Here is a 12400-nt window from a genome sequence, read left to right as displayed (position 1 = left end):
TTTATATTTATATAAAATATCATCAAAAAATAAGTTTCGAGGCCTTTTCATAGCTTAAGTTCCTATTGTTTATACCCTACACCACCATAGTGGGGAGGGTATAATGCGTTTGTGCAGATGTTCTTAACGCCCAAAAAATATTAGTCTAACACTCACCTTAAAGTATACCGATCGACTTAGAATCACTTTCTGAGTCGATTAAACGATGTCCGTCCGTCCGTATGTCTGGTCGTCTGGCTGGCTGGCTGGCTGGCTGGCTGTCCATGTAAACCTTGTGCGCAGAGTACAGGTCTCAATTTTGAAGATATTTCGATGAAATTTGGTACATATTATTTTTTCGGCTCAAGGACCAAGCCTATTGAAACTGGTCCATTATTTCACCTAGCACCCATACAAATGTCCTCCCGAAATTGGACTTTATCGGTCATAAATGTTTAATTTATACATGTATCTCCACAAATTCCGCTCCAAATAAGTTTTATATACACAAAATTCATGTTACCAAATTTTTTTACGAGCGGTCCATAATTAGTCATAGCTCCCATATAGACCCGCTTCCGAAAATCACTTTAACGTGCATAAATCGCTTAAAAATATTGGTTGAACATAGTTAACTTTAATATAGACATAAATCACACGAGCTAATTTCATGGTGATCGGTCCATAATTGGTCATAGCCCCCATATAAGGCCCACTTCCGAAAATCACTCAAAAATATAAATTATTGAAATTTTAAAAGAAAAATGTTTTTGCTCTTTTACTTAGTGTAGGGTGGTATTATATGGTCGGGCTTGACCGACCATACATTCTTACTTGTTTTATGTTGTATTTATTTTTTGTTAGACTTGTTTTAGTTCATGTTATTTGTGTTTATTTTTATACCCTTCAGCTTCGTGAGAAGGGTATATATAAGTTTGTCATTCCGTTTGTAATTTCTACATTTTTCATTTCCGACCCTATAAAGTATATATATTCTGGATCCTTATAGATAGCGGAGTCGATTAAGCCATGTCCGTCTGTCTGTCTGTCTGTCTGTCTGTCTGTCTGTCTGTCTGTCTGTCTGTCTGTCTGTCTGTCTGTCTGTCTGTCTGTCTGTCTGTCTGTCTGTCCGTCTGTCTGTCTGTCTGTCTGTTGAAATCAATTTTCTGAAGGCCCCAGATATCTCCGGGATCCAAATCTTCAACAATTCTGTCAGACATACTTTCGAGAATTTTGCTATTTAAAATCAGCAAAATCCGTCCATAAATAACGGAGATATGAGCAAAAATCCGAGACAACCTCTGAAAATTTCATCAAAAAACACAATGTATTGCATGCTTTGACAAAAAAACAACAAAACGTATGCTTGGGTGTGCAAGCTTTGTGTATTTGGTTTTTTTTTGTTTTTTGTTTCTTTTGGCGTTGTTGTTGTTTTTTATACAACTAAACGTTTGTTTGGTTGTGTGTTGGTTTTTTTGACAAAAAATCAACAAAACGTATGTTTTTGGATGTACATGCTTTGCGTATTTTGTTTTTTTTGTGTTTTGTTTCTTTTGGCGTTGTTGTTGTTTTTTATACAACTAAACGTTTGTTTGGTTGTGTGTTGGTTTTTTTGACAAAAAATCAACAAATCGTATGTTTGAATGTGCATGCTTTGCGTATTTTGTTTCTTTTGGCGTTGTTGTTGTTTTTTATACAATTAAACGTATGTTTGGATGTGTGTTGGTTTCATTGCCTTGCGTATTTTGATTTTTCTTTTGGTGTTTTGTTTCGTTTGGCGTTGTTGTTGTTTTTTGTGTTCTTGATAAATTTAGGATGCTGTACGCTGAAAGTGGGCAATGTACATACATATATACTAATTATAAAAAATAATAATGCATCCACAACAAAGGTGAAGGGTATATAAGATTCGGCATAGCCGAATATAGCACTCTTACTTGTTTTAAATAAAAGTATATTTTTTGGTTAAAAATGATGTAAAAGTTTGTTTTTTTAAGAGCATATTTTTAAATTTTTTAGAGCATATTTTAAAGTTTTAACTGCATATTTAAAGCGCTTAAAACACTTTTTTTAGAGCATATTTCCGGTTTCCCTGGTTATAACTATAAGTTATAACCGATATACCGCTGTCACTATTTATACACCGCGCCATCTTTCGAGTAGCTTCTACAATGATCTTAACGGACAAAACTAGAATATTTGAATTCTAGAGCTTTTAGCAGCTTCAATGTTAATTAGAGATGCCAAACGGGGAATCCCATTCCCGAAAATCTCGGGGTTTTCAGGATTTCTTAAACCCCGAAGCCCGGGATTTTTTAATTTTAAATCCCAGGATTTTCCAAATCTCGTTTTTCATAAATAAAGGGGAAATTGTCATTTTTGTGTGCTTTTTTTATGCATTTTGACATTCTACATGTCCGAATATCGCAAAGTGATGTTCAGCATAGTTGTTAAGCTCAACTCCTGCTACAACATCTATCTTCTATATATATAAAAATGAAATGGTCCATATATGTAGTGTCATCACGTGAGAACGGCTGGAGCGATTTGGCTGATTTTTTTGTTATTCGATTCAAAAAAAAATTCTGGGTAAAACTCGGAATTTATTTTTTTGAGTCCAGTCAACAGTAATAAAAAAGCTCCCTAAAATTTAGATATTTTATTTGTAAATAAATAAGAACAGGCGTATGTGGGTTCGAGAAACTTGAAGAACTAACATTAGTAAATGCTACAGGGCGAAGCCGGGGCGGTCAACTAGTAGTTAATAAAGGAAAGCGGTATTTTTGGTTTTCCTAGAGTGGGGCTCATGAAAATCAATTCTTCACATTTTTTTTGTAAGTTCAAACGAAATTGATTTTATCTCAAATGAGGAGCTCGAACAAAATGAAAATATTTCGATTGCTCAAAGGCGAAAAGATGTTATTAATAAATGTAAAAAACCGAAATAACAATAACGAAACAAAGTTATAATGTAGATTTGCAACTTGCAAAAGAAATAGATCACTTTATTTTTGAAGGAACAAGAGGAAAATACTTGCAGATTTGTTATAAGTATTTGCAAACGGTTTTGCCAATATGAAAGATGTTTTTCGGCAGCAGCATATGTCGGTAACAAAATTCGTTCCAGAATGGCAGACGAAACCGAAATAGATGCGATAGTATGCTTTTTAGTGTCTAATAAAAATTAATTGCTAAATAAAAAATTTACTATCAATTGTAAAGACATAATTATGTACGTTTCTTTCTTATAATTTTTGGGATTTTAGATTTTCCAAAATTTGCCAAACCCCGGGTGGGGATTTCGGGATTCTTTAACAAATGTTGCCATACTGCGTGCTATCAACCTTGTTGATAAGTAGAAGCTTCTACTGATGTACATGTTTATAAACATGATGAATGAATGCGATCTCGTTTTGAATGAAAGAGTATCTGCCCTCGGAACCTAAGGATCTCCGAATGTATTCCTTATTATTATATTAACATATTTAATAACAAGACTCTTCAAGCTTATTTTCATTATTTTCTAAGTGTATCAATACATTTTAATTTCATAATAAAATTGTCTCTCACATTTACTTTCTCTCCATCTACCAAACACTTTCAAAGAACTTTTCACCAAAAATGTTGCCAAACTTTTTCTCATTGTTGATATTTATTGTCTAAGTTGTGCTAAATAATTTTGTGAAATTCCAATTTCATATTATTTCCACGAAACTTGTCTGCATATCAAACTTTGTATTTAAAAGAACCTGTTCAATTTGTTAAACATAGTTATTAACCACCAGTAGAGGACACACAAACTCACAAATCGTCAATATGGAGAGCGTAAATATAGACCAAGCGATTCAAAATTTCAACGAAATTTTGTTTGATAATGAAGCTCAAGGTGAGGCAGATAATGAAGAGTTCTTTTATGGCGTATTCGGCAGACCACGACCAAAACCACCCCGTATAGAAGTGAGTTTTGAAAACTTTGTAAGAGAAAATTGTATGGGCAAAATTTCATTATTGGAACGCTCTAAAATTCATCGCATAAAACGACCTATTTTAATATTTTTTAATCACTTTCGTGAGAAATGTGCTTATCATGCAAAATGGTTGCATAGAATGTGTCAATTGTTCTTAAAATATGGTGATCGTATTGAATTCATAGCAGGCGATATGTTAGATATTAATATCATGCATATACAATGGCAATCATTGGATTATTTTGATAAATTCATAAGTCCAGAAAGAGAAACACCGATCATTTTTGCCATTGATCAAAACAAGAGAACCTATCAATATAGTAATAGTAATAAATCTCTGGACAATCTAATGGAATTATGTGAAAATCTTCTAAATGGAAAACTATATCACTCGGAGCCGCTGCCGGAAAACAATGCAACAAACTTGATTAAAATATGTGTCTATGACAATTATGAGGATTTAGTTTTGAAGTCCTCCAAACACATATTGCTGGTAGTGGGAGCTGTAAGAAACAATCCATACGATACTAATTATGAAAAGGTGGCTGAAACTTTAAAGGATTACAACCTAGAGGTGGTTTATCTAATAGCAGAGAGAAATTATGTACCCTTTGAATTGAATGTGACACGCTATCCTTCACTACTATATTTTCCAGACAATATTAAAAATGGGAATCCTGTTAATTTTGGTTATGGATGCAGAAAGGATGAATATGTTGTGGCCTGGCTAAAACAGCTACTAAATAATTATGATTCTCAAACTAAAGATTTGAAAGTTACTAACAGAGATGAAGAGCACCTGCTGCCCAATAATATCAAGGATTTGGAAAATTATTTAGCTACAAATTTTAAAGATGGCATACAACTATTTAATCGGGAATATTTTGAAGATTTTCAACTAAGCTCTCAAAATATTGTGTTGATTTTTGTGCATACAGAATCTATTAACTGTTCACCTCTGGCAAAAATTCTCCAAAAAATTTATCAACTCAAACGGTCTTTTGAATTTGAAGTTGACTTTTTAGTAGCAGACTTTAAAGATTTTGATGTTATTTGCCTTAATTGTGAATGTGAAAACTATAATCAAGTTTTCTCAACCAATATGAACAAAATCTATGACATTGATCGGCAACAACGTATTTACGAGTACTCTATATCCAAAAATTTAGATACATTATATTACTTTTTAAGCGATTTAACCAAAGACCAACTTTACTATTCCCAGCTGAGACAGGAAAAATCAAAAGATGAAAGATCCTTGGTGGCAACTTGTGTGGCTGATAATTTAAAATTGTATATAAGCAATTGTAAAAGACATATTTGTCTTTTTATATATAAGCCATACTATAAAGATAGTGGTAAAATTTTAGCTGACTTGGAACATATGGCCCGTAATTTCAAGAAATTGGATGTAAAAGTTATAAAAATTAATGCTCAGGTCAATTATATACCATTGGAATATTTCTGTAACAAATATCCAGTATCTTATTTTATACCCAAATATCCAGCTAAGAATAAAATCTTGCGTTGTTTAAGCACCTGTCCCAAAGAACTGGTTGAGTTTGTAAACATTAATGTTAAGAAATATAAAGAACAAATTAAATATTAAAATCATTTTATTTAAATAAAAAATCTGGAGTTTTATTTACTTTATTTTTTTTATAAAATTGTAGTTCTAACGATCTTTTTTTAGAAAAAAAAGTTTCATTAGACTAAATATAGGGTACCATAGTTTGGAGTATACACTAGGGTGGCCCTTAATAAACTAATGTTGGATTTTGGCCATTCTCACCCCCCAATTTGGTGAACATTAGTAAAAAAATCATCCTGAAAAATTTTTTAGTAAATCGGTTGGGGTTAAGACGTGCCGTGCCGCAAGCCCTCTGAAGTTTTGAGATGCATTTACAAATGTTATTTATTTTTGGGCCGATTTTGATGAAACTTAAGAAAAATTAACATAAACTCTTGGTTTTATAATAACATCAGAAAAATTAAAATTAACCCTATATAGCAATTGGGGTTAAAATGACCCCAAACTTTAAAAATCATAATTTTTTTATGGTTTTAGAAGTTCGGCGTCATTTTAACCCCAAGTGCTATATAGGGTTAATTTTAATTTTTCTGATGTTTTTGTAAATACTAGGCTTTGTGTTGTTATATTTTTGTTAAGTTTCATCAAAATAGACCCAAAAATATACAACATCTCGCTATCTTTCCAAGCGAAATTGCAAATATTGAAAAATTTGACCTTTGACCTTCACGATTTAAGGTTTAACGTTTTCCAATTTTAGTAAAACTTTCAGAGTATATTTAGAATTATCTGGACTATAATATTCTGAATAGGTTATACTTAAAATTCATAACAGTAAGGAAATAGAGCTCATTTGATAAAAAATGGCCAAATAATTGGTTTTTCTCGAAAATTTCAAAATTTAAATCGCAGGTACGGAAGAACTATAAAAGATATTTTCATAATTTTTTCACTTTTTTATTCCCTATTATATTCTCAATAAATCCCAATGAGATGTTCAAAAAATTCTGAAATTTGTTTAACAAAATTTTTAAAAATTTGAAAATGGAGTTTTGAAACTGCCGTTAAAAAAATTTTATATTTTTGGTCATACCTGCGAATAGGATAACGGTATTCTACGTAGACAAAAACTCATATACAAGTAAATTGGATATATATTAAGTATTATTTATTTATTTATTTACATGATTTTAAACTTATATAAATACAAGAATATATTAAGTAAAAATGAGTTTTTATTTTAATATTTATCAAAATATGTTAATTTTCTTCCTACATTTCTTGTTCTAGTTGCCTGAAACACGTTAATGACTTGGCGAATTTTTAATAACTTTAGCATTTTTTGACCAACTCCTGTTTTTTATGTCTCATTAAAACGGCAATTACATACACATTTCTATTCTTTTAAATTAAATTGCAAAAGTAATTTTTTAATGGAAAAATTTTTACAAAAACTGAAAAAAATTCATTTTTTTCTCTTTTTAAATGCATCTCAACCTTCAGAGGGCTTGCGGCACGTCTTAACCCCAACCGATTTACCTAAAAAATTTTCAGACGGTTATCACTACTACTAGAATCGTGAGATTATACCTATCCAACTCTATCAGTGTTCTGGTTGCGTTTGCATTCAGTTCTGGCCTAAAGGCCCTGGACACTTTGCAATCCTACTGCTGCAGGATTGGTTGGTATAGTGACATATAGGTGGTTTTACCCCCGTTCCCTAGTATCATGATCTAAATCAGAACCATGTCTAGCCAGTTCATCTGCTACCTCATTTCCCTGTATATCACAGTGCCCCGGTACCCAACACAATCTTACGGGGTAGTGTACCAATAACTCCTCGAGAGCTCTCCTAGACTGGAATGAATTAAATGACATTCCAGAGCATTCAGTGCCGCCTGACTATCCACATATAGTAGTCACTGCAGATCCCTCATTGACGTGTGCCTTTCCAGATCTTGATAATTTCTGCCTCGAAGACGCTGCACTCGTTAGAGAGTCTATATGAGCGCTTGATATAATTTTCGACCAAATAAACCCCGACCCCTGTACCAGAGTCCATCTTGGATACGTCTGTGAAAACTGCACATCCATCGAACAGTTGATCGGATCCAATCCAATTATGTACTGGGGTACCATAGAGAGGTCCTACAAGCGGGGACCATGTATGGTTAACTTCATATTTGTAGGTTCTAATTAGAACAAAACAAGTAAGAGAGCTATATTCGAATCTTATATACCCTTCACCAAATTATACTTCAAAATAAAAATTTTAAATATTTTTAGGTAAACAAAATTTATTTTTTTTCCAAAGTTGTTTTTTTAATTTTTTGGAAAAAATTTTTTTCGAATTGTTTTTTTAAATTTTAAAATTTTTTTTTGTTTTTTCAATTTGTTTTTGGTAAAAAAACTTTTGGTAAAAAAAAAATCGATTTTGGTCGTATATACATACGACGAGTCGTTGAAAGGTCTTTGAAATATCTATCATTAGATATCCATATTGTCTATATTAATGACTTAGTAATCCTGGTTTTTTCCTTATATCTCAGCCATTTGTGGAACGAGCCGGAATAATTCCGGAGATATTGATGTATGAATCGTGTTATTTGCGGGCTTCGGAAAGATGATTTCAACAGACAGACGGAGATGGCTTAATCGACTCCGCTATCTATAAGGATCCAGAATATATATACTTTATAGGGTCGGAAAATTATATTGTGGAAATTACGAACGGAATGACAAACTTCTCACGAAGGTGAAGGCTATAAAAATACCATTAATTCCCCCATTTGTGGATTTAAGGTCATTTAGGATAAAATGTGTCTAATTTTATATTTCTAAGCTCATTATTATATAAAATTAATAAAGTACCATTAGAAGAAATAAAAAATAGCCCCAATAAGCACCCAATAAATTGAAATTCAAGTATTGGAAATTTAATTGGAATTCAACTTGAATTTCAGGCCCTTTTTCAAGTACTTTTCAAGCTATAAAATGTTTGAACATATTTTTGTTTTTTGTCAAACAAATAATAAATATTAATCAATTTTGTAAAAAAAAATTTGACATATTTAAAATCAATGTACAAAAAACTGCACAGCAGCACAAACAATAAATAAGCAAGTCTTCCGTCAAAATAAAACAGTGAGTAAAATGGTAATAGCAATATCAAATTAATAACAAATTGTTTCGTCATCACACAGAATGCAATATATTCATCTAGCGCTCACAAATAGTCAAAAATGAACAGATTCCTGGATAAATATTAATAAACAAGCTTTCAAGAACGAATCTACGAAGTTAAAATTAATTTTTTCAATATATTTGCTCCTATTCTAAATTAAGATCAAATTTATTTATATAAGTTATTTGACATTAATTTTTAACTAATTATTAACTGAACTTTTGTTTGTTATAACTTAAAACTTTCTAATATATCTTAAAAAATAAAAGTAATCAAAATAATAACAGATTAAAGTTTGAATTCAATTACTATTTCGACATGAATTATACATTAATTAAAAGATTGAATAAAACTGTATTTCAGAGCTTGAATTCAATTTTAATTCCTACTTGAATTTCATTGTAATTCAAGGCTGGAATTCAACTGTATTAACACTGTAATGTTCGACTTGAATTCAAGTTTCCTTTTCACTGGAGAATGCTATTGAAATCAAGTGAAATACAACTGTATTTCAACCCTTGAAGTTTGAATGTATGACTGGAATTCAACTTGTTTTACACTTGAATTCCAGCTAAAATGCTTATTGGGGCATAATAAAGTTACTTATGACTAAACCTTGGAAGGAGTTCACTATTCCATTAAGTACCCTATTCTTAGAGCTTAAAAAGGTGATAAAAATAAAAAGGTATTATTATTATTGTTATTAATTATTCATTTATGTGATGATAAACAATCGATTTGAAAAGTTGCGAAGAGTTTCGAACAATTTAAAAAGTTCCCAATAAGCATTTTTGCTGGAATTCAAGTGTAAAACAAGTTGAATTCCAGTCATACATTCAAACTTCAAGGGTTGAAATACAGTTGTATTTCACTTGATTTCAATAGCATTCTCCAGTGAAAAGGATACTTGAATTCAAGTCGAATATTACAGTGTTAATACAGTTGAATTCCAGCCTTGAATTACAATGAAATACAAATCGAAAAAATACTTGAATTTAAGCTTTGAAATATTGTTTAATTCAACCCTTTAATTATAGTTCAATACAAGTCGAAAAATAGTAGAATTCAAGCATTTTTTAACAACAAATTTGATTTATGTAGATTATTTTTATTTTGCAAAACTATATTTACATTAAAGGTATTTATACTGAAATCTGAAAATATTTTCATTTAAAAGTAAGATTCTTGTAGGCAGCATTATTTATTTTTTACCATTATCGTTATCTTCTAGGAACCCAAATATAGGTGCGTTTCATGTATGATGTAAAATTCTGTGGGGAGTCGGAAAAATTAAACAATATCATGTGGATATTTTTCTTTTAATAACATATTTTGATTTTACTTACTTATGTTTTGCTAACGGACTTGCTTATGTACTTTAATTTTGCTAATAACTGTGAAAATTTTCTTATTAGTTGTTCTGTTTTTACATATTTTATTCGTTTTTATTATGTATTTGTTTGACAAGAAAAGAAAAATTTAAAAATATGTTTGAACATTTTAGAACTTTAAAAATTCTTGAAAAAGGGGCTGAAATTCAAGTTGAATTCCAATAAAATGTCAAATACTTGAATTTAACATTTTTGGGTGCTTATTGGGTTATGAGAATTTTACAAAACTAATTAAACATTTTTGGCCTCAAATAGAATTCAGTTAGGAAATAAATATGTAAACATTTACCATTTCTTTATTAATTTGATTTTTTATTATTTCTATTTAAAGTTAATTTAGTATTTTTTACAGTGTTTGCATTAGCTTATGTAGCTTTTCTATTACACTCTCTCGGTTTCTCTTTATAAATAAATCTCTTACTAAAGCACAATATGGGTATGTATACAATTACAATAAAACCCCCACTGGTTGAACTATTAATATTAGTCATCTTCAAATACTCGCTACTAACGTATTAGCCGTAATGGAAACAAAAGACTTGGATAATTTTAGTGAAATTCGCTTGGATTGTAAATCCGAAAGTCATAGTGATACGGAAACCGAAAGTGACGCTGAATCCCATAGTGATTCCGAATATCACAATGATCGAACTACTCCCCAACGAATACCTTTAGAGCCCGTAGACTTTGAGAAATATGTACACGAGAATTATGAGGATAAAATAAAAATATTAAATCGTTCAACATTTCAACAGATTCCTAAACCAATTATAATATCTTTCAATCATTTTCGTGAAAAATGTGCCTACCACACCAAATATTTGGATAGATTGCATGAATTGTGTTTGAAATATGGAGATCGTATTGAGTTCATAGCAGCCGATATATTTGATATAGATATATTGAAATATAAACGAATTTCTATAGAGTTTTTCTATGATGAAAATCCTGAAAATGTGATACCCACTATTTTTGCCATCGATGAACAGAAACGTGTGCACGAACTAAACTATACAGAGGAGCAGAGTTTGGAAAATCTATCGAATTTATGTGAAAATCTTTTAAATGGCAGCCTATTTAAATCGCAACCCCTGCCAGTTACGGATAAAGTCAGTCATGTGAAAATCTGTGTTCATGATAATTACAAGGAGTTGGTGACAAATTACATGAAACATATTTTACTAATAGTGAATCATACAGATTATGATGAGCTTAACATGGAAGATGGTGATAAATATGAAGCTGTAGCTGAACAATTGGCAGCTTATAATGTGGATGTTGTTTACATAAATGGCGACAAGAACTATTTGCCATATGAATTGGGAATTGTATGTTATACGACCATGATAATTATACCACCGGATGATAAAACAGATTTCCTAACTCATCCAATTATAGGCCCTGAAACACAGGAAAATATTATCAACTGCATTATAGCATATAAGAAAGATCGTAAGACATATATGGAACTAAAGCAAAAGGAATTAGGTAACGTATGGTACCATCCTTTAACTATAACACCAGACTTAAATATAGACCTTAAAGATCTGCAGCAGTATTTACAAGACAATTGTGGCCCTTGCCTGAATGTATTTGAGCGCGAAACTTTCCAAACCTGCAAAGAACCTATTATTATAGCATTTATGGATTTTCAAAATGGTAAATGTTTAGCTGATCATATGAAATGGATAGATCAAATCTATCAAGTAGCCATTAATCTCGCCGAACAAAGAGAATATTTTATAGCTGATTTCAAAGACATAGATGTAATCAATAGTCAATGGAAACCTCAAGATTTCAGCGAAACTATGGCACCTAAAGTATTCGGTTTAGATAGTAATAAAAATAAATTTGTAATGAAGGAATTTAAAAATGCCGCCTCACTGTTCTATTTTGCGTATAATTTGTCTGCAGGATATCTGGGTGAAGAAGAAATGGTGAATTCTAGTAATTAATTGAATAAATAAAATTGAAATCAAACAAATGCAAGTCTTTTTTTTTAATATACAGTTAGTGATAATACAATGGAAACATTTTTGAAAAATATTTTCCGTAATTTGATTTTTCAATATTTTTGAGTAAATTAAAATTTACTGTTTTCTATTAAAATATAGTAAATTTCAGCATTTTTAAACATTAAAGTTTAAATTTATTTAAATTTTATACTTCTTAGCGTTGAAGCAATGAAAACTTTTACATTAAAAAAAAGAGGCAAAAAATAAATATATTTCCATTTTCTAAACCAAATAATAAACGATTGATTGAAACAAAAAACTATTGTGATAAATATTCAATTATTAAATCAGCAGTTTAACAAATTATAAATAACAAATAAGAGAGCTATATT

At 30.7% G+C, this 12400-nt stretch overlaps 1 protein-coding gene across 1 annotated transcript; it reads left to right on the top strand.

Annotated features, from left to right (window-relative positions):
* The first annotated feature begins 10573 nt into the window (after positions 1-10573).
* LOC135963308 (uncharacterized) lies at positions 10574-12008 on the top strand. The gene has a single exon (XM_065515108.1). It carries the CDS (start codon positions 10578-10580, stop codon positions 12006-12008), a length of 1431 nt encoding a protein of 476 aa, XP_065371180.1. The 5' UTR covers positions 10574-10577.
* Positions 12009-12400: the final 392 nt, after the last annotated feature.

This window comes from Calliphora vicina, chromosome 1 (genome assembly GCF_958450345.1).
Source record: "Calliphora vicina chromosome 1, idCalVici1.1, whole genome shotgun sequence".
Classification (NCBI taxonomy): Eukaryota; Metazoa; Arthropoda; class Insecta; order Diptera; family Calliphoridae; genus Calliphora; species Calliphora vicina.
The sequence above is the reverse complement of the archived record's forward strand: the minus strand, read 5'-3'. Positions and strand labels throughout refer to the sequence as shown.